The 22,727-nt window shown below is 36.7% G+C and overlaps 1 protein-coding gene across 2 annotated transcripts; it reads right to left on the bottom strand.

Moving 5' to 3' along the window:
* Positions 1 to 516: 516 nt before the first annotated feature.
* LOC129246447 (spaetzle-processing enzyme-like) lies at positions 517 to 21,871 on the bottom strand. 2 transcript variants are annotated; one of them, XM_054885296.1, is made up of 4 exons: positions 21,653 to 21,871; positions 21,381 to 21,565; positions 1,424 to 1,607; positions 517 to 1,342 (listed from the first exon to the last, which is right to left on the bottom strand). In XM_054885296.1, the coding sequence occupies exons 1-4, from the start codon at positions 21,720 to 21,722 to the stop codon at positions 603 to 605; spliced, it is 1,179 nt and encodes a 392-aa protein (XP_054741271.1). In that variant the 5' UTR covers positions 21,723 to 21,871; the 3' UTR covers positions 517 to 602. The 2 variants fall into 2 exon arrangements, with proteins under 2 accessions (XP_054741271.1, XP_054741278.1); XM_054885303.1 differs by having other exon boundaries at positions 21,381 to 21,481.
* Positions 21,872 to 22,727: the final 856 nt, after the last annotated feature.

Raw genomic sequence — 22,727 nt, 5'->3', positions numbered from 1 at the left:
AACTCGTGAAATTTGCACCAGAATTATGCACCGTCGCACAGTGCCATCATCGTCCGAGAATTTTTGGCCAAGAACAAAACGAATACCTTCCAGCAATCACCGATTTAACCTGATATGGCTCCCTGCCATTTTTTTCTTTTTTTTTCAAAACACCACTACGAGGAATGCGTTTTAAGAGCCGAAAGGAAGTAATGGAAAAATCGACTATACCGAAAATAAAGTTCCAGAAATATTTGGAGGACTGAATCAAACACTGGCATAAGTGCATTGCAGTTGATGGGTAGTACTTTGACGGCGATAATATCACTTTTGAGGAATAAAATTGTATTCTGTGTTTTCCGACTATATTCCGGGAACCTTTTGATCAAAACAGTATATACACAATATGTATGCATTATTTCCTGGGCTGCTGTAGGAAAGGCGGTATGCTTACATCAAGAACTTCAACTCGTCTAATAATCACAATATTTTACTTTTAATTAAAAATTATTAAGCTATTCATATTTACAAATTGCGTATAAACTTATCTACTATGTTATTAATTGTACATCTTAGTTATCTATACTACTTTTTAAAGTGTTCGGCTAACGTTTGCATCCTCTTCATGGTTCCATCATACTTTTCACCCAGTCTATGTAGTTGCCCACACGTGTGTAAACACCCGGCCACCCATTAAAACCGCATGGCTCAGGGCCAAAAGAAATGATGCCTGTCACAAAGTACACAATGCGATAATTCAACGTCTTTAGTAACATCAACGGTCCACCGGAGTCTCCGCGACATGTATCGATACCATTCACGCCACCCGCACACAAATGGTGTGTACCATCGATATAACGGTTCAATGATTTGTATGTATTGTGGCACATATTCGTCTCCCAGATCCTCACGGAAATTGCCATTTTCACCGGCGATGAGCGCGCTTTAGGTTTGTCGGTGGCGCCCCAACCAGCCACTTCCATGGTAGAATTCACAAACATATTGTCATATAATTCCTGAGCTACCGGCAAACAAATCGGGCGTATGAAGTCACTGTAAGTTACACTCGCTTCCAGCCGCAACAAAGCTATGTCATAAAATTGTTCGTTCGAATTGCTCACATATTTGGGATGTGATATGGCTCGCTCTATACCTAATTCTATGAAGGGTGGAGCGCATGATTCCTTGCCACGTATATCCACTTCGCAATCAGGATTGGTCCTTAAGTCCCATTCACCCAAACGGACGCTGTGTAGTGACCGCTCATCCGTCTGATTGCTCTGGTTTAGGCAATGTGCAGCTGTGAGCACATAACGAGAATTGATAAGACTACCACCACAGAGAAATTCAAGCACATTGGCACCTATAGTGGGGAGATGGAATAATCGTTTTCGTAAAATAAAGTAAATTTTTTGTATTATTTTAGTTTGTATGCACTACTCACCCCTTCTGTATCGAAGTAACGCCATCCATGGATAGTCTATAATGCGTGCATTATCACCACCATAGATACGATCGATGGAACGAGCGGTTCCACATTCTCCAGCAGTGGCTAGTTCATTACCTAGCTGTGTACCGGTTCTTGTATTTATCGGAGGTTTTTGCAAATCCTCCTCGGGGCAACATACCTGTTTATAGGGAAAGAATAAGTTAAAAAAAAAATAACTCAAATAAGTCTTAGAAAAAAAGTATGTTTATGAAAGACAATTCTCATCTTCGAGGATTTTAAAAGTTGTTTGCATTAAAATGGGTTTTAGTTTATTGTGGTAGTATCCGCCATCTTAACCGAAAAGCTTGGTCCGCGACTACCATTCGGTAGTACCCGTGTTCGAAACTCGAAGCTTTAAATATAAAGCAACCGTTTTTTATAAAAGCGGTCGCCCTTCGGTAGGCAAGTGTATTTCTGCCATGAAAGAACCATCTGCCGTATAAAAATGTAGATCTCTTCATTTGAGGCAAAAATCAAGTAGAAGCTCGGCCAAATACTGTCATATATATTTTATTATATAAATATTATTATATTAAGTATATTTCATCAGGGTGCGACTGTTGGCGAGTATCGTTTAGTGGAAATATTTTAATGTGTCCTTTCGGCTAAGATTATTTATGTTGTATCGTCCCAGCAGATGATGATATCCAGGTGAAATTGCAATTCATCCAATAGCAGTTCCTAAAGCAGATTTTAACAGATCTGAAGCATCGCTCACCGTGTTCTATTAGTGCCCGGAAGTCAGATTGTAGCTGCATAAAATATCCCCCATAAACGTTTGGGAAATGCTGCGGAAGTGACAGTCGTTAGCCAGGTATATATCTGAGTCGACCCCGTAAAGTGTAGCCTACTATCACTGGAATGTCGGAAAATCCTCTATATAGGCACAAGGTTTTTCTTTATTCCCGGTGGATCAAAGTTTCGGTTCAGGAAGTTTCGAAACGTATATGTTAGGTAAATTAAAACAGAGAGAGGACACCTGTGACATGCGTGAGCTTTTTATTTTGTGTTGGAGAAATTTTTACGAGCAAACCACTTTCGCCATTTTCGTTTATCTGTAAAATGACTCCATATCATATAAATCGACGTCAATACAATTATTGCCTTACATATTTATTGGTATGTGCCATAAAGATACAACTTAGCTCATTTAATCTTACTTTGTCGATACTCGAGTTTTGAACTATTGAGTATAACTTTGCAAATTAGTTTACCATAACAGTATTTTATTGTTGTTGTTTTTGTAGCAGCATTAACATTCCCCATACTTACATATGGGGAATGCTGCTGGAGTGACAGTCCTTGGCCGGATATAAATCCGGGTCGTTTCGGTAACGTAGAACCGACTGTCGTGGAAATACTGTGAGTATTTTATTGTTTATTTTTATACTTGCGCCCACCTGTGCGCAAAGGTATTATAAATTTGTTCACATAACGGTATATAAACAAAATGACTCAAAGTCATGAGAGGAGTCGATTTACCCATATCGGACCATCCGACCGTGAGCACGATAATTCGAGCAAATTTTAATATATTTCAATGAAACTTAGTACACATACTACCCTTTATCCAATGTAAGTTGAAACTGGACTAAATTGGTCATTAGCAACGCCCACCTCCCTTATAACGCTTAAGAAAATATTGGGTACAACAATGAACCCAAGGAAAAAAATATGACTTCAAAAAATGTACGGGGTCACGCCTACTACGCACTTTTGCGTAGATGTGTATATCTGAATAACAACTTAATAAAACTCATGCAAACTCCGTGCACGTATTGCTCCTCATCTCATTTTGATTCAAAATAAATATTATAGAGATAGGATAAAAACCACACTTACTTTTTGTATATAATAATGATCCGTTCCTTTTTACGGTAACTTTATTAATTGATTCAAATATTGCACAATTCTTACAACTAAGTTAACAAGGAAGAGCTTAAAACTAATGGTGGGAGAGAGTGCAAAATGTTGTTGTTGTTACGTAAGAAGAGATTGGTTTGGATAATGTTAAAGATCAGTTAATAAGGGAGCAAATTAAGAAACGTGAAGAAGAGATGTGAGAATATATGTAAGTACGAGAGGTAAGGAGATGATGAGTAAAGAAGTGTGTGTTGTTGGTAGTGGGAGCATTAGTATGTGACTCCTCCCCCCATAAGATATTTACGACCTCGTAAATTCCAATTAAATCTATGATAAAACAGTGAATTGGTTATTAATTTCTTTTTATAAACTATTACTTTTGAAACTTGTAACGTCGTTTACATTGAGCTTTATAATATTTATTTTTGCGATTATTTGATGTATCAGTTACATAATTTCCATTCTTGCTATATGCAACAAGTTTTTTGTATTTAGGTTTATTTTTACCTATGTCTCTATTACATACAATATTTTCTATTTGCTCGGTCGGCTTAGAATCACTTTTTTGATTTAATTTCTCAATTCTTTCCTTTTTCTCTTTTTTGTAGGTTTTACAGAGGATTTCAATATACTCGTTATCAAAATTTTTTATAATAAAATCAATTTTGTTGTAGAATGTATTGTATTATTGTAACAGACAAAAATTTTAAAAAGTTTTGACGTGATAACGTCTTATAATTCGATTTTACAGGCTGCACGCACGAAAAAATGTGTCGTTACCTTGCTCATTAGTGTTACCTTGCTCATATGTCGTTACCTTGCTCATTGCCGTTACCTTGCTCATTTGTCGTTACCTTGCTCATTGCCGTTACCTTGAATTAACTGCAAGCGAAAGCGCGGAACGAACGACAAAGCAAACAAAGCAAACGAACGGCAACGTTCGACATCTTGCTCTCTCCTACTTAAGTGAGCGTATATATGTATGTATATGCGCATATGTACATATATAAATTCACGTATTTGTATTTGCATATGCCTTCTTATTGATTATTATTAATTTGATTCACTTGAAGAATTTAAAATAAAACCAAGTTTGTTAATAATACCTGTTGTTTTAATGTTATAATTATTAATTTTTTTATTATATATGAAGGAAAAAATGTATTTTAATATTTACCATATACCTTATAAGATATGTTGTCTATACTAATATTATAAAGAGGAAAACTTTGTTTGTTTGGCTCAAAACTACTGGACCGATTTTAAAAATTCTTTCACCATTCGATTCACCATACATCATTTTGGAAATAGGGCTCGAGATATAGGTCAAAACGTGGACCCGGGTAACCTTCGGATGTGTATGTACAATATGGGTATCAAATGGAAGCTGTTGGTGAATGCTTTAGTCCAGAGTATTTTTCATGCCGCTCCGTGACTAGGGTCTCGAGATAGAGACCAAAACGTGGACCCTAGAATGTGTTTGTACAATATGGATATCAAATTGAAGCTGTTGGTGAATGCTTTAGTACAGAGTATTTTTCATGCCGCTCCGTGACTGGGGTCTCGAGATATAGGTCAAAACGGGTAACCTTTAGTTGTGTATGTACAATATGGGTATCAAATGAAAACTGTTGAAAAGTGCTTCAATACGGGGTAATTTTCATACCTATTGATGACTAGGGTTTCGAAATATATGCCAAAACGTGGACCCGCCGTGTCTTTGCACCGAATTAAACCAAACTTACACACATTGTTAAGGAGGTATTGAAGATGGTTTCCGTATAGTTTGAATACCTATTGGTAGATAGGGTCTCGAGATATAGGTCAAAACGTGGACCCGGGTAACCTTCGGACGTGTATGTACAATATGGGTATCAAATGAAAGCTGTTGGTGAATGCTTTATGATATGTTATGTTATGTTATGTTCAGTTATGTTTTTTTTTTTTTTTTTTTTTTAGGGAGGTTAAAATCAAAATGTCAGAAACATCATCACAGGTGCCGTCGCACCAGTGGTATGTGGGGCATGCTCCCACTAACACTATAACAACCCTCCTTATCGGCTGAGTTCCACCCTGGGACCGTGGTAACATTACGTCAAGGTGGAGCCGCGTGTATGTCTATTGACACAACAGGTACCTGCGTCCAGGTTCCTCTTTCATGGGCGTATGGAGGTTATACGCTATCGATAATATCCATTGCTTTCACATCACAAGTGGTGCTGCAGCAAATGGAACATCGGAAAAGGTGTCGTAAGTATTACCGACATGTCGTAGTCTGATACCGTCTTGAGCACTAAGCTCAGGCGTCTGTGATTTGACGTCAGTTCGTAGGCAGTCTACCTCTGGTCAAAAGCTGCTGGTGAATTCTTCGCTGCATGTTGCGTTGCCACTCTGCGCGTTGAAGATATAGCCCTATCATTGTTGCAAAATTTGTCACTGCATTCCACCAAGCATTTGATGCGAGCATCTTGGTGATCAGATTTTCCGGGCACAGCTGTCCACCCAGAAATGCTTCAAGCGTTAGGCGCTCCTCTCTGAAACGATCGCAGTAGAAGAATACGTGTTCCGCATTTTCTATCGCGTTGTTGCAGTTTGGGCAGAATGGGGTGTCCTCCAGATTAAACCGATGGAGGTACAACCGTGGCCACTCAGTATTTGAGTGAGATAATAGTCAACGTCTCCGTGTTTCCTGGTCACCCATTGGCTAATATTTGAGATAAGCCTATGAGTCCAACGTCCGTTAGTTGACGAATCCCATCTGATTTGCCATTCTTCTATCGAATGAAGTCTCTCTTCAGCTTTTTCTTCTAATGACGGCTTAGCCCGTCGCCTGCCATAGAGACGGCTCAATTCCTTTGCCTGAATGTCAGCTGGTAGTTTGCTCGCGATTACGCCTATCGCGTCTCTCGAGACCGTTCTGTAGCCACAAGCTACCCTTATTGCACTTCGGCGAAGTACCTGTGCTGCATAATGTATGCTGGACGATTTAGCTCCTGCCCATATCGGGGCAGCGTAAAAGAGTACGGAGTCTACCACTGTCGATAAGACACGCCTTCTGCTGCCTTGCGGGCCACCAATATTAGGCAACATTCGTGTTAGCGCTCCATTGATGGCATCAGCTCTTGCGCTTACTGCAGATAGGTGCTGCTTGTAGCTAAGTCGCCTGTCTATTATCACGCCAAGATACTTTATCGACGCCTTAGAGGATATTTCATGGGTGCCGATACGTACTTTTATTTCCTCCTTTTTTCTCCGCCCACTGATGAGTACCGCCTCGGTTTTTTGGGCTGCCAATTCCAATCCGGATTTTGCCAACCATAGCCTTACCCTTGCTGCTGCGTCATTGCTTTTTGCTTCCAGGTGGTCTATATTTCTATCCGTAACTACAAGCGCAATATCATCTGCATAGCCTACGATAGTAGCACCGTCTGGTAGTTTTAGTTTGAGGAGTCCGTCGTACATGACATTCCATAGTGTTGGACCAAGGACAGATCCTTGGGGGACCCCGCCAGTGATTTGATATGTTTTTTGGCCACCGTCTGTATCGTATTGCAGAATTCTGTTGGTGAAGTAGCTACGGATTATGCACAGTAGATAACCCGGTACTCTTAGTTCTTTGAGAGACATTAAAATATTGCTCCACTTTGCAGAGTTGAACGCGTTTTTGATGTCCAATGTGATGATAGCGCAGTACTTCATATGCAAGTGCCCACCGCTGATTGCTTCGTGCGCAATGTCTGTCACCGTCCTGATTGCATCTACCGTTGACCTCGCCCTTCGAAAACCATACTGATTGTCCGATAGACCAGATGGGCATTCGAGATAGGCTTGTAGTCGGTCGCATATGATACGTTCGAATACTTTTCCTACCGTATCGAGCATGCACAGCGGTCTGTACGCTGATGGTTCATCAGGTTGCTTTCCTGGTTTGAGGAGCAGCACAAGTCGTTGAATCTTCCATCTATTTGGGAAAGTTCCCTCTCTAAGACAACTTTCGTACAAGCTCGCAAAAAGGTGTGGTTTCGTCTGTACAGCTGTCTTAAAGGCAGCATTAGGTATACCATCTGGTCCTGGGGCCTTTCTGTCTTTAATGCGGTTCAGTGTACCTAGCACTTCATCTGTTGTTACTGAAGGTATATTCGGCTCTAACTCGTAGTTGTCCGCTGAGTTATCACTGTCTTTCTGCGGTGGAAAGAGCGTTACAACCACTTGTTGTAATAGCCGTGGGCACGTTGGTTGAGATGATTGCGGTCCCTTCACTTTCCGCATGACAGTTTTATACGCTAAGCCCCATGGATCTACATTTGCCGCGTCTACCATTTCTCTAAAACTTCTGATTTTGCTTTGCTGGATTGCTAACTTCAGATCGCGTTTACGAGCCTTATAGGATGCATAAAGATCTTCATACGATGATCGGCGCCGTGCTCTTTGTGCCTTTCTTCTTGCCATTAGGCATTTCCTCCGGATTGATGCAATTTCATCGGTCCACCAGTAGACTGCTTGTTTGTGCCTACCGACTCCGCACCTGGGCATGGTTGCGTCACAGGAAGCTTCCATTTGAGAGGCAATTTGTTCCGCCAGAATTTCTGCATTAACTCCGTCAATATGAACACTTTCCCAAGCATTTTTAAAAGTTTCAGTGTTGAAAGATGATTTTTTCCATTTGCGGACACTCGTTTTGTATCTACGTACTATGCTGTACGTTTGTATCATAATAGCCAGATGGTCGCTATGCGAATGGATGGCCTTATCTACCGTCCAGATGGTTGTATTCGCAGTTAGCCGGTCCGCAAAGGCAAGATCAATGATGGAGTTTCCCTTTTTGCAGTCGTACGTATATACGCCAGGAGTGTTCAGAAGAACAAGGTCGAGCGCTGCGACGGTGTTCTCAACCAGCCGACCCCTCTGATTGGTATGTGTACTGCCCCAAGTTCTTGACCAAGCGTTGAAGTCTCCTGCAAGCAGGATCGGCCTCTTTCCCCTTAATTCAAGTTCCAGCTCTAGCATCATTTGCTCGAACTCCTGTATAGACCATCGTGGTGGTGCATAGCAACTGACATAGAACACATCGTCCGTTTTTATCCATGTAAATCCGTTGCGGACTGTCGACATTTTACACTGGGGAGTTTTATTGCCCACCAGCCAAACCGCCGCTCCCATGTTACTATCAGCAAGCCAATTGTGAGTGTCAATGTTTTCAAATGGTTCAGAAAGTAGAACTATGTCAATGCTTTGTTCTGCTACAGTCTGCCATAGCAGGTCCTGAGCTGCTTGGCAATGGTTTGCGTTAAGCTGAAGAACTTTCATGTTTTTCTAAGACGCACCGCCTCTTGGTAGCGCGGGCACTTTGCGCTGCCAGCTGCATGTGCTCCGGTACACAGCGCACATCTTTCATCGTTTTTGCAGCTTGCTGCTTGGTGGCCTTCTTTTCCACATCATCTGCACAATTTGGTGCGATCGGGTTCTTTACACGCGGTTGCTACGTGATCGTATGCCCAGCATCTGTAGCACCGTCTCGGTGATGTAACTTCTGTTACTCGACATCTTACCCATCCTACTTTGAGATGTCCTAGCTCCAGCACCTTTTTGGCATCATCTGCACGCAACGATAAATACATTGACTGTGTACCTCCTGGAATGGTGCGTGTGCTTCGTATCGCCGACATCTTTAGATTTTTCACCTGCGCCTGCTGAGTAATCGCTTCAAGTAGCTCCTCCTCCGTGTTCAGGTCAGTGATAAGACCTTTACATTGGATTGTGACTGTATGCGTCTTCAGGTTCACCGACGCTACACCGTCCAGCGCTTTTTCAATAGCCATTTGGTAACTACTGGCCTCAACATCCTTGCTCCTTTTAAATTCTATAAGAAGGCCACCTTTTTTTGTAGGTCGCATCGTCTTAACTTTTTCGCTAAGGTCCTTCAGTTCTTCGCTGTGCTTTACTGCTCGCAGCATATCCGCATATGATGTACCGCCCGCCTTTTTCTCGATAATAATGGCGTCCGACATTGGCCTGATGGTGCCTTTTCTGTTTTTCAGCGATTTCTTTTTCTTCTCTACCTTTTTCCACTCTTCCCTCTGCATGGGTTGATTTACAGTTTGTGGCCGGGAAGAATCAGAGTCGCTTTTCCTCCTTTTAGCAACTGGAGACTTTGTTGCAATCTGGGTTGCAGCTCTTGGGCTTTCTTTGGCTCTAGTTCTCTTAGCCGACTGAGGAGTGTTTTTCCCTGCTGTCGAAACAATTTGCACCTGTTTAGAGGTAGACAATTTTCTTATGCAACGTTCCATTGAATCCGTTTCAATGAGAACGTCTGTGTGAGCTCTTTTGATAATACTGCACATTCTTCTTATGTCACCGTGGACATTACGGCGTGATTCCACGTATTGAATAAGTGCATCAATTTCTTTTCCAAGGATGTCGATCAATTCACATTGACTGCTTTGTTTTGCATCAGTGCTGCAGGAAGTAGGGTTTTGCTGCGGCTTGGGAGCGTCAGTGACTTTTTTGATGATATGGGTTGTCGGCGTCCCGGGCGTGCCTTCTCGACCTTTCATCTCCAGTGTTGATACATCTGTCCGCCGCTGGGTAGCCGTTGTTGGCAGGCTGCTCTCCGTTGTGTTATCTGTTGTTGCTGCTGCTTGTGGAGGGGTCCTTGCAATAACGGAACTCCTCCTGAAAGCCTCCATAGCTTCTCCTGTTGCCATCTTGGCAGTGCTGTTTTCATCGTTGTTTTTGTTTTTATTTATGTTTTTGTTGTCCATGCTGTATGGGCCCCAACTCACAGCCGCTATCTCAGCGCGTGTACGTAGTTACCGTAAGTCCCATGGTTATCTTTGTAAACAGGGAGGCCATGCGAGGGTTGACACTGGCCCTTATGGGGTCCAGTGTTCAGTGCCAGACTTCAAGCCGGAATTAATGGGGAGTAATCTCAACCCAACCTACGTGGTCATTTAAGACTACGCGCTTTGAGCGCTTTGTGAGACCTGCCAGGTTTTAACGAGGCGGAAGAGGTCATGAACCCTTCTGAAAGCCATTTTTGCAAGATTCCACTCCGCATACTCAGGTAACAGAGGCTCATAGCCCCAGCTATTTCGCATTACGCGATTAGTACAGCCGCTCCTTACATGGAGAACAGACGCTGACCAGGGAGCCGCTCAATCTGAGGCAGACGCTTCTGGGTTTTAGCTTTTGGGTAAGTAGGTTGCTAGCCCTTATACCCTAGCTTGGTGATAGTAGAACTATCCGCACCTCCAAGCCGGTGATTGTCTGTTTTGGTCCGCGAGTGGTATTTTATTTCCCACTTACCCTGCATGATGCCGAGCCTTCCTCGATCCGCCACCTGGGGACGCGTCCGATGGGAGACAGACAGACAACTCCACACGGAATGTTAAGTTATGTTATGTTATGTTATGTTATGTTAAGTTATGTTATGTTATGTTGTGTTATGTTATGTTATGTTATGTTATGTTATGTTATGTTATGTTATGTTATGTTATGTTATGTTATGTTATGTTATGTTATGTTATGTTATGTTATGTTATGTTATGTTATGTTATGTTATGTTATGTTATGTTATGTTATGTTATGTTATGTTATGTTATGTTATGTTATGTTATGTTATGTTATGTTATGTTATGTTATGTTATGTTATGTTATGTTATGTTATGTTATGTTATGTTATGTTATGTTATGTTATGTTATGTTATGTTATGTTATGTTATGTTATGTTATGTTATGTTATGTTATGTTATGTTATGTTATGTTATGTTATGTTATGTTATGTTATGATATGTTATGTTATGTTATGTTATGTTATGTTATGTTATGTTATGTTATGTTATGTTAAAGTATATTATATTACGTTAATGTTAACTCATTCTCTATATCCATACAAAATATCTATCAAACAAATAAAATTAAAATTTTCTTTTGAAAAATGCAACCATTCAATCAGTATTTTTTTATGACATTATCACGTTAAACTATCGTCAGTAAACCGACTTTACAGACAACCCCTTTTTTTCATCTAATTGTACGTTTTTAAGTTCCTTTTTTGCTTCTTAGAGTCTTAAATGTTCGTTTAATGTCCCATGAAGGCGTTCAATGACTGAATTTCCAGTTTTGAAATATGCTGTAGTTGTATGTGTCTCGATATTTTGTTCTTTCAAAAATAAACGTACTGCACTGTGCAATATACATCGATCGTTGTCAAATACTAGCTTATTCCTTTTTCCTAGATATAGTATACGTTGTTTTATAGCTTCTAATATTGCCACCCAATTTCTATCATTTATCAATTGTAGTTAAATACATAACATTTCTGTATAGAAACCAAATATCGATATGCACTATATCATTAAAATGGGTCGGATTTTCAGTGATTTGGTACGGAACTTTAGCTGGACTCCTATCATATTTTGCGATTTGACAATCTGAACAGTTATTAACTTTAATTAATTAATTAAAAAACTTCTTGAACACCTCTGTGATTATTACGCAAATGTTCATTCTCTATTATTGTTAATATTTCATTTTTGTCTGTAATTTCCTTTAAAACAACGTTTGATTTGTACAAAGTAAGATTATTATTCTCAAAAAAATTTACGTATAGGGAGGGCGAACGACGCAATATTTTTTATTTTTCGCTTGTCATTTGTAAACTTCATTAGTATACATTTCATCATGGAACGCTACACACTTGAGCAACGATTGCAAATTGTGCAAATTTTTTATGAAAATAATCGTTCTGTTGCTGCTACTTTAAGAGCATTACGGCCCATTTAACAAGCCGTCCCGTTTTGGGGTTATGTGAAGTCATTGGTCTACAGTAACAAGCCGGCGACGATTTGTGAGCTCAGAGCCAATATTGAACGCGAAATTACTGGAATTTAGGCCGATTTATGCAAAGGAGTGGTCGAAAATTGAGTTCAACGATTGGACTTCGTAAAACGTGCACGCGGTGGTCATGCAAAAGAAATCGAATTTCATACTTAAATGTATATGTTCAAACTCGATAATAAAAAAAGCGTTGGTGTCGAAATTCAGTATGTACAAAATTCTAAAAACAAAATTCTGCTTTTTAAAATTCTGCTTTTTTAAAATTCTGCTTTTTAAAATTCTGCTTTTTTAAAATTCTGCTTTCTAAAATTCTGCTTTCAAAATTCTGTATTAAAATATAATGTTAACAATGTTAAAGAGGTAATGTAATTATTTAATTTATTATTATTATTATTCGAGATATTAAATAAAAAATAATAATAATAGTTTCGATAGAATCCACAGTATTTTTGCGTAGAACTCCTTTTCGCCTTCGGCCGCGCTTCAACAAAATAACCCTCATCAGTCCGACTCCGGCTACGCAATCCACCGTATTTTTGCGTAGAACCCCTTTTCGCGTGGGCGGCCTTCGGCCGCGCTTCAAAAAAAAAGAGGTTGTCTGTAAAGTCGGTTGACTGACGATAGTTTAACGTGACAACGCCATAAAAAAATACTGATGTAGTGGTTGCAATTTTCAAAACCAAATTTTAATTTTATTTGTTTGATAGATATTTTTTATGGATATAGAGAAGGTGGTAAATGGAATCGCAATGGAATAGGTCAAGTTACGAAACATTTATCAATTTCATGAAAGATATTACATGTTCAATTTCGATTGTTCATCAGACGTTAATAAGTAAACAACACTAAGAGGCAACATCACCGATTTGCCTTTTTCAAGACACATTACACTCGAAACACTCGCTTTCCTTTCCTACTTTTCCTATCATCGTCCTATTCTCAACAGAGAAATGGTTCATTACCATGCACACAGGAAGAAGACATATGCAAATACAAATATGTGAATTTATATATACATGCGCATATACATACATATATGTATATATATATATATGCTCACTCAAGTAGGACAGAGCCAGATGTCGAACGCTGCCGAACGCGGGGACCGATTGTGCTCTTTGTCGTTCGTTCCGCGCTCTCGCTTGCAGTTCAAGCACTTAGCTTACATTTGCTTGCGTACAGAATAGATTCGTACATTTGATATGTCCATATGTTTTTTGTATGCATCTTTACATATAGATTTATTCTTTTTGTTTGAAAATTGCGCGAAATTGTATATGTATATGCATGTTTATATGTTTTCGCATAGGAGATTTGTATATTAGACTATGAAATTGAACCAAAGTATATGTATGTATGCATGTTTATATATGTATTTTACATATATTGGTATACCACATATCTTATAAAGTATGTGGTAAATATTACCATTCATTTTTTCCTTCATATATAATAATAAAGTAATAATAAAAACATTAAAACAACAGGTATTATTAACAATTAGTCGTCACTAATTATAAATTCGGTAAGGATGATGATGATACACTTGGTTTTATTTTAAATTCTTCAAGTAAATCAAATGAATAATAATCAATAAGAAGGCATATGCAAATACAAATATGTGAATTTATATATGTACATATGCGCATATACATACATATATGTATCACTTAAGTAGGAGAGAGCAAGATGTCGAACGTTGCCGTTCGTTTGCTTTGTTCGTTCCGCGCTTTCACTTGCAGTTCATTCAAGATAACGGCAATGAGCAAGGTAACGACAAATGAGCAAGGTAACGACAAATGAGCAAGGTAGCACTAATGAGCAAGGTAACGACACATTTTTTCGTGCGTGCAGCCGGCTAAATCGAATTATAAGACGTTATCACGTCAATAACCCTCATCAGTCCAACTCCGGCTACGCAATCTACAGTATTTTTGCGTAGAACTCTTCTAAAAAACGAACCGCTGCGAAGGATTATTAAGAAAAGAAATGAATTAAGTCACACTAAATGTAATTGGCTAAACTAAAATATTGTTATCGCTTAAACATATACATATGTAATATATATTTATGGAATAAATGTTTATTTTGTTACTTCTTGTATGACGAAAATCACAAAACTTGAATAAAGCAGAATTTTTCGCATTAAACATGCAGAATTTTGAAAAAGCAGAATTTTGGAAAGCAGAATTTTAAAAAGCAGAATTTTAAAAAAGCAGAATTTTAAAAAGCAGAATTCTTTTGCAATTTACAGAATTTTGTCACCCAGAATTTTGTAATACAGAATAAGGACAGGCTCCCAAAAAAAAATTAGTTAAAAAAGTCAAACCGTTTGTGTTTTATTCAAAAAAGTTCAAAAGTTGAAGCGCTCTTACTGAAAAACCCATTATATATACTGGAACTTTATAAATAGTTCACTATCGTCACAAAAAATGCACATAATTCCCTTGTTTATCAAGACTTTTCCCATGATATCTTTTAAATTCGAGTTTTTCGTTACTACTATATGAGTCTGACACTTTTTGTTAACGATTTTTATAAAAAACTGTTCACTTTGACCGTAACTGAGATATATCTGATTTTTGTAATAATTAATGCTTTTTTCTGTTATAAATATATATTTTAAATTATCCTCAAGAGCACTGTGTGCTGTTTCTATAGACATTGTATCCAAATTATCACACTTTTCATCATCAATTTCCATTTTACTGCCTTCAATATTATTGTACAAATTAGCTACTTCACTATTTTTATTATACTGCTCAAAATATCTGCTTAATGTATCTGCAACGTTATTATCTTTTCCCTTAATATACGTTATTTCAAAATCGTATTCATTTAGAAGTATTTTCCATCTTTGTAATTTCATATTAGGCTCCTTTAGATTTTGAAGCCAAGTAAGCGGTTTATGATCCGTTTGGATGATGAACTTTCGTCCATATAAATAAGTTCTAAAATGCTTTACAGCCCATACCATAGCCAGAGCTTCTTTCTCTATAGTGGAATATCTTATCTCATGATCACATAAAGTGCGAGATGCATAGCAAATAGGGTGATTTTTTTGGCTTAGTACCGCGCCAATAGCGAACTGAGATGCATCAGTTGTAAGCACAAATTTTTTACCAAAGTCTGGTGGCTGTAAGACAGGTTCATTAGTAATTAGATTTTTTAATGTATTAAAAGATTTTAAAAAATCTACATTTTTAAAATCCAATATTGCGTTTTTCTTCAGAAATCGAACCATCGGGTAAGCTACTTTTGCGTAGTCCCGTATAAATTTTCTATAATACCTATCCTGTCATACCAAGGAATTGTTTATTTCTTTTACACTAGTTGGGGATTTCATATTATTCATCGCCGTTATTTTCGAAGGATCTGGTTTTATACCGTCTTCAGATACAATGTGTCCCAGAAATTTTGTTGTGAAGTCAGCAAAGTGACATTTGTTAAATTGAGTTTTTAAATTCGACGCTCGTAGAGTATTAAATATTTTCTTAATTGAGACTATATGCTCGTCAAAACTAGTTGAAAATATAAGTATGTCGTCTAAGTAGACAACACAAATTTTATTTATATATTCCCTTAAAACATAATTAATTAACCTTTGAAAGGTGGCAGGTGCTGTCTTAAGGCCAAAGGACATACGGGTGAATTCATAATGGCCGTCTGCCGTTGAGAAAGCCGTTTTTACTCTATCATTATTGTGTACTTCAATTTAGTGAAATCACTTTGCTAGGTCAATTGTGCTGAAGTAGCAACATTTTCCCAATTTGTCGAATATGTCTTGCATATTCGGAATTGGGAACTTATCATGGACTGTTTGATCATTGAGCTTCCGGTAATCAATGGCAACTCGCCATTGCCGTGGCCCATCTCTATTCGCCTTTTTGGGTACAACCCATAAAGGTGAATTATATGGGCTATTACTTGGTACAATTATTTTTTTAGCTAGCATATCACGAATTTGCCGATCTACTTCCGATCGATGTATTACCGGATACCTATAAAGTTTACTGTACACTGGGATATCAGTTTTTGTTATTATTCTGTGTTGAATCTCTTTGGTAAAGGGCAAGCTTTCTCCTTCTTTGTAAAATATATCCTGATATTCTTTTAAAAGTGTACTTAGTATTTCCTTGTCTCTTATATTTAAGTGTTTAGCGAAAATATCATTGGAGAATTTATCTATTCTATCTTCACAAGTAAGTATTTCTAAGTTTCCATTTTTTAAATATTCATTTTCTAAAATCTCTTCTTCTTTATTAAAATATATAGGTATAGTTGCTTCATCGGTTTTTAGTTTTCTATTTTGATAATCGATTATTGTATTTAAAAAAAGTAAAATATTGTTTGCTATAATACCATCGAAATATTTATGAAATGAGTATTCCAGAAAGCTCACACAAGTATTGGGTTTTTTAAATTCTTTAAATAAAGATATAGAATATTGCTTACTCGTATAGATAGTTCTTCCCAAAACTTTTAATACGCGAATGATTGGCTTAACAGCATACTTAGGGTTGCATACTTCAGGATTTATTAAGCTATACTCCGCCCCTGTATCAATTATAAACCTAAGCTTTCTAATATGCGTTTCAATCACTATATAGGGTAATTTCTTTTCCCGGGATATTGAAAATTTTGAAAGCTCTCGTTAACACCTAACTCCATTGGTTCAACTGATGTATTTTTATAATTTTGGTTACTATAAGGATTCCTAGTTGTATCAATATAATTTGTTGTTTGAAAATTGTTTTCTGGTTGCCGGCCTGTTTGTCTGCTATTACTAAGCATCGGCTGTGATGAAAAATTTTGACTATCGTTTGCATGACGCTGCTGGAATGTTGTATTGTTGTTGTAATGTTGTCCACTGTTGTTCTTGCTAAAATTTTGCCCATTATATTTGTTATAGTAAGATTTACTGTCATTACTGTTGTAGTTTTGCCTACTATTATTACGAAATTGTCTATCATTATTGTTGTTGAAATTTTGTCTAATACTATTTTTATTATTATTTTGTTGAAAATTTGAATGGCTGCATGTTATATGTGTAACATGATCACAATATTTTTTATTGTTATAATATATTTCAGATACCCATTGGATTTTATTATATCATACGCGTCTTTTAAATTTTTCGGATTCCTGCTCACAATAATACTCCTAACAGGCTCCGGTAATCCATATTTGAAAGAATTGAGAGCAATTCTGCCATTACTTTCACAATTAATTTCTAAGGAATTGTTATTACTAAAATACAGAGCATTATTTAAGCAACATAATAAGGCATTTAGATTATTATTAAAATTTTCTATAGTTGAATCACACCGACAAGATCTTATTTTATCAATTAACTCATCAACAGATTTTTGTTCGCCGTGATTATCAACTAAAATTTTCTTTATTTCTGGCCAAGTATCTACATTGCCATTAATTAAAATTGATCTTCTTGCACTTCCAATTATTTTGTCTTTAATATTACCCATAAGCAAAATTTTGAACTCTATAGGGAATGATTCTAATATGGGTATCATTAAATCAATTCTTTGTACAAAACTTAAAAGACCATCTGGATTTCCATCATAGTTTGGAATACTACTTAAATTTGTAGAAATAATCTTAAATTTAGTGTTTACATCTAAGTTATCCATTTTATATTTATATTTATTTTATATACGTTTGTCCCTTATTTATTTCCTTTTTTTAATCTTAATTTTTTTTTTTTTTGTTCTTCACAACTTACGTTATGGTACTCGTATATCTGCGAATATGTATATATGTAAAGCGTTTTTCAATAGGTGCGCTTCAACTTTTTTCCGATAGGGAGGGCGAACGACGCAATATATTTTATTTTTCGTTTGTCATTTGTACACTTCATTAGTATACATTTCATCATGGAACGCTACACACTTGAGCAATGCGTTAAAGTTATTCAGGCTTATTATGAAAACGGGCGTTCAAATCAAAATGCATATCGCGCACTTCATCTTCAGTGAGGTCGCACATTTTCACCTCAGTGGATTCGTCAATAAGCAGAATTCCCGCATTTGGGCGAAAGATAATCCAAGAGAGATTGCCGAAAAACCAATGTACCCACAAAGAGTGACTGTTTGGTGCGGTTTACATGCCGGCGGCGTAATTGGCCCATATTTTTTCGTTGACGAGAACGATAGCCACGTTACTGTGAATGGAAATCGATACCGCGACATATAAACGATTATTTTTGGCCGCAATTGAATGGTATGGACTTAGACGACATGTGGTTTCAATAGGACGGGGCCACAAGCTACACAGCACACGCTACAATTGATTTGTTGAAGAGTAAGTTCGATGAGCGCATTATTTCCAGAAATATTGAACGCGAAATTGCTGGAATGTCGGCCGATTTATGCAAAAGAGTGGTCGAAAATTGGGTTCAACGATTGGACTTCGTAAAACGTGCACGCGGTGGTCATGCAAAAGAAATCGAATTTCATACTTAAATGTATATGTTCAAACTCGATAATAAAAAAAAAAATTAGTTAAAAAAGTCAAACCGTTTGTGTTTTATTCAAAAAAGTTCAAAAGTTGAAGCGCTCTTACTGAAAAACGCTTTACATATGTAACTCAGTTGATTTGAAAATCTATGTCGAATGACGCCTGTTGCTTTTTTGTTTTTTTTAACCACTGCTTTCGTTGATATACATATATGGGCATTTCCACAGAAATGTCAACCGAAGCCAAAAAATTCAAAGTCTATAAAATTATCTTGTTTTAACATATTTTTATAGGGAATCTATCAAATGTGACTAATGTAAACAAATTTTACATTTGTACAAACCACATTTTGAAATATTCGAATGCAAAGTCGAACCAGTGCAAAAGTTCGGTTTTAAACATTTCTGTTGCGTGTTTTGTTTTGTTTAATGATCTTGATAAGATATATTATGCCGTGACATTTGCTTTTTTAAATCTCGGTTTATATGTAAAGAATGTAAGAAAAATGTAAAAGGAACGATGCGATTGCCAATTACGGTAAATTTTTTCTTTGATTTACCGTATAACTCGATGTCGCGTGCGACATTGAAAAAGAACATTTGTTATCAGTGAGTCGAAGGTATTGTACAATTTGCATCAAATATCAGTAGCAAATAGATATTTTTATTGCTAATTAAATAAACAAAACTTTGCTGGAAAATAATCAGCGCTTTGCTCTTTTTACTTATTTAAAGCTTGTAGCGTGCGACATCGTAAGTGTAAAATGTACAGATTCAAAATAAATTTTCGTTCGAAAATATCTTTATTAGTATATGTAAATACAAAATATAAAATTTTTGAATATAGATGAGTAAAAACGGCGGCGCGAAAAATAAGGCGATTTGATGAAACAAAATTACAAAGCTATAAATTAAGAAACAAGGAAAGAATGCGGAAAGCTAGACAGACGTGGAGAGCACTGGCTGAAGGCAAAGAAGATATAATTCAAGAAAAACGGAAATATAATCGCATACGACAACGAAAGAGGCGCCAAAAACTCTTAGAAAATGGAATGTCATATGCACGTCAAAGCCAAAATGCATCTTACGAATGTAGACAAACCTTGGCGAAAGCTGTTAAAAAAGTGGAGAAAGCGATGCCAAAAGACATGCACAGAAGGCTAAAAGTTCTTAAAGTCCTGGTAAAAAATATAAGCAGTTTGAAGAAAAGAAAAACGTTAACCAATCCAACAGAACCGTCAGAAAGCCTAATTAATGCCATCAATGCTTTTTATCAGAATGATAATATTAGAGTGCAAGCTTCGGGAAAGAAGACGCCATTATAATTGAAGGCAAATTAGTAGCTAAGCGCTTTATGTTAATGACTAGTAATGCCAGTTCTCACGGAAAGGGAGCCGTTGATGGAGTTGGAGCCGTCATTAAAAGAAAAGTGTGGCAAATATCAAAATCTAAAAACTTTATTTTAAAAGATGCACTATCGTTTTATCAATGTGCACAAAACAACATGGAATTAAAATGTATTTTATGCCATCTGCTCAAATTGAAAATTTGTCTCTTTATTATAAGTTGGACGAAAAATGGAAGGAAGTGAAAAATATTCCAGGTATATCCCAGTTGCATTCGTTTTGTTGCGATGGCCAACAGTTAGAAGCAGCTAGGACTGCATATTCCATTAAAAGAACTTTATTTGACATTAGTAATACAATTCTCAGTTAAGCTAGTTTCCGTTCTTTGTTTTTACATAGTATATAAGATTAATATACTTATTTTTGTTTTTCTTTATTGAAGATATTTTGTTAAGTTTATAATTTTGGTTGTGAAAATAAATATATTGAATATATTAAATTAAATTATAATCATCTTTTGCATATCTAATTACATAAAAATTAAAAAAATAAACATAAAAAGTATGATGGAACAAAATGTCGCATGAGACATTTCGCGAACGACAGTGATTAAAATTAAATAAAAAATAAACTACTGAATATTTTTGAATAAAATAAAAAGCATTATTAAGATACATCAAAATTAGTCGCATTAATATATTTCTTAAGATTTCGCTGTGTTTGATTTTTTTGCTTTGAAAGCGACTTCTGTTTTTGTCGCATGCGAATGGCTTGATTTTTTGTAATTATATTGAAAACGAACAATTTCCCAAAATCAACCTTAGCACCAATATAGTGCTAATCAAGTGCTATAGCTTTCGCCCTTTGTCAAAATAAAATAATGTTTTGGTATATGTTTCTTTTCACTTTGAATGCGTACGAATGTCGCATTCGACATTGGAGAAATGCCCATATATACTATATGTTCTCCGATCTTGTTGTTGCTGCTTTCTCGCTGTTTTGTTGGTTTTGGAGTTGTAGTTGGCTTTGTTATTTCCTTTAAGCGTTGGTTTTGTTAAAGCTGGAAAGAAGTTTTTTCACTTATCTCAAGGTGACCTGGTTCTAATTGGCTTGAGAGTAATTGTTGTTGTAAATTCTTTACTTCTGTCTATTGCTATTAATTGGCATTATTTTAGTACACATGGACTTCCAGTCTCTCAGTTTGAATTGACTTCAAGGTGACCTTTAATTGACTTGAAGGTTATTTTAGCTTTGGAATTCTAAATGTTTTTTTCTTTTTATTTTTTATGAATTTCTCATTTTTGTCAAATTTCTTCACACTATAATATACTTGCATGTATGTATGTATGTGGGTGTGTATTGTTCTCTCAAGTCCAACTTCTTACTCACCATAATCCTGCGTGTATTCTCCGTGAATGTGTTATCATAACCACACTGGCTCTTCCGCAATGTTTCCTCAATTTCTGTATTTAGATCTCCCGAAAGGATATCTACAATAAATGGGCAATCGGCCAATTGCACGCAGGTGCCTTTGCTATTGAATTGAGACTCGCAACGACCATAGCTAACAGCCGCTGTTTTTATTTAGCATCAAAAAATTAAGCAGGGTATATATGTATGTATGTATGTGTTTGTAATTCTATATTTCGCTAGGAACTTACCTACATCAGCTGCACTGTACAAAAACAACAGTAACGCAATAATTAAGCATGAGGCAGTTAATTTAAACATTTCGTTAAAATCAAAGAGCACTTCTATTTATTGTAGTCAATCTAACAACTTTTTATATAATACCACAAATTTCTATTCTTTAAACACGCCTTTACGCAATACCAGTCACTCACGCTACTAAACGAAATCGCCGACTTGAATGCACCTCAACACCCCAGTGTGGTGCGGTTTTGAAAATTAAGAAAATAACCCAACGATAACACAGGTCTGCAAAAAAATGGATTCGGAATGTTCTATAAAAGTGTAGTGTCATTTCCGAAGTAATTTTTTGCGTAGAATCCGAATCCGGGGTTTAAATTGCTCCATCACGTCAGGACTTTGAGATATCCTAACCTAAAAGTGCAAAAAACGCTGTGTTTGCCCATTTTTGAGGTTATGTAGCTACGCAGATTTTGCTCTTCATAAAAAAGTAGACATGGTATTTTAAATTATAAGTCTTCCTCTTTTAAATGCCGTTGAGTTTGCTCAAATATCTTAATTTTTCACTGAGATATCGCATTTTGAAGTCTCCATGTTATTTTTTTTGTGCGACTATGTAATCGACCGTATCACGTCTCATGTTATCTCAATGGATTTTCGAATGTCGAAAAATTCACAAACATGGAAACTTCAAAATGCGATATCTCAGTGGACAATAAAGATATTTAAGCAAACTCAACGGCATTTAAAAGAGGAAGACTTATACTTTAAAATACAATGTTTACTTTTTTATGAAGAGCAAAATCTGCTTAGCTACATAACCTCAAAAATGGGCAAAAACAATGTTTTTGCACTTTTAGGTTAGTATATCTCAAAATCCTGACGTGATAGAGCAATTTAAACCCCGGATTCGGATTCTACGCAAAAAATTACTTCGAAAATGACCCTACACTTTCCTAGAACAAAACGTTGTTGACCTGTGTAATTAACCCATTTGATCCCATTGTACTCGCTTGAGTACAGAAAAAGCATCTTTTTCGAAACGACGTCAAAAGCCAACGCTTACAAATTTTTAAATGTACTCGC

Source organism: Anastrepha obliqua, chromosome 1, assembly GCF_027943255.1.
Source record: "Anastrepha obliqua isolate idAnaObli1 chromosome 1, idAnaObli1_1.0, whole genome shotgun sequence".
NCBI lineage: Eukaryota > Metazoa > Arthropoda > Insecta > Diptera > Tephritidae > Anastrepha > Anastrepha obliqua.
Note: the sequence above shows the minus strand (reverse complement) of the source record. Positions and strands in the feature narration are given on the sequence as shown.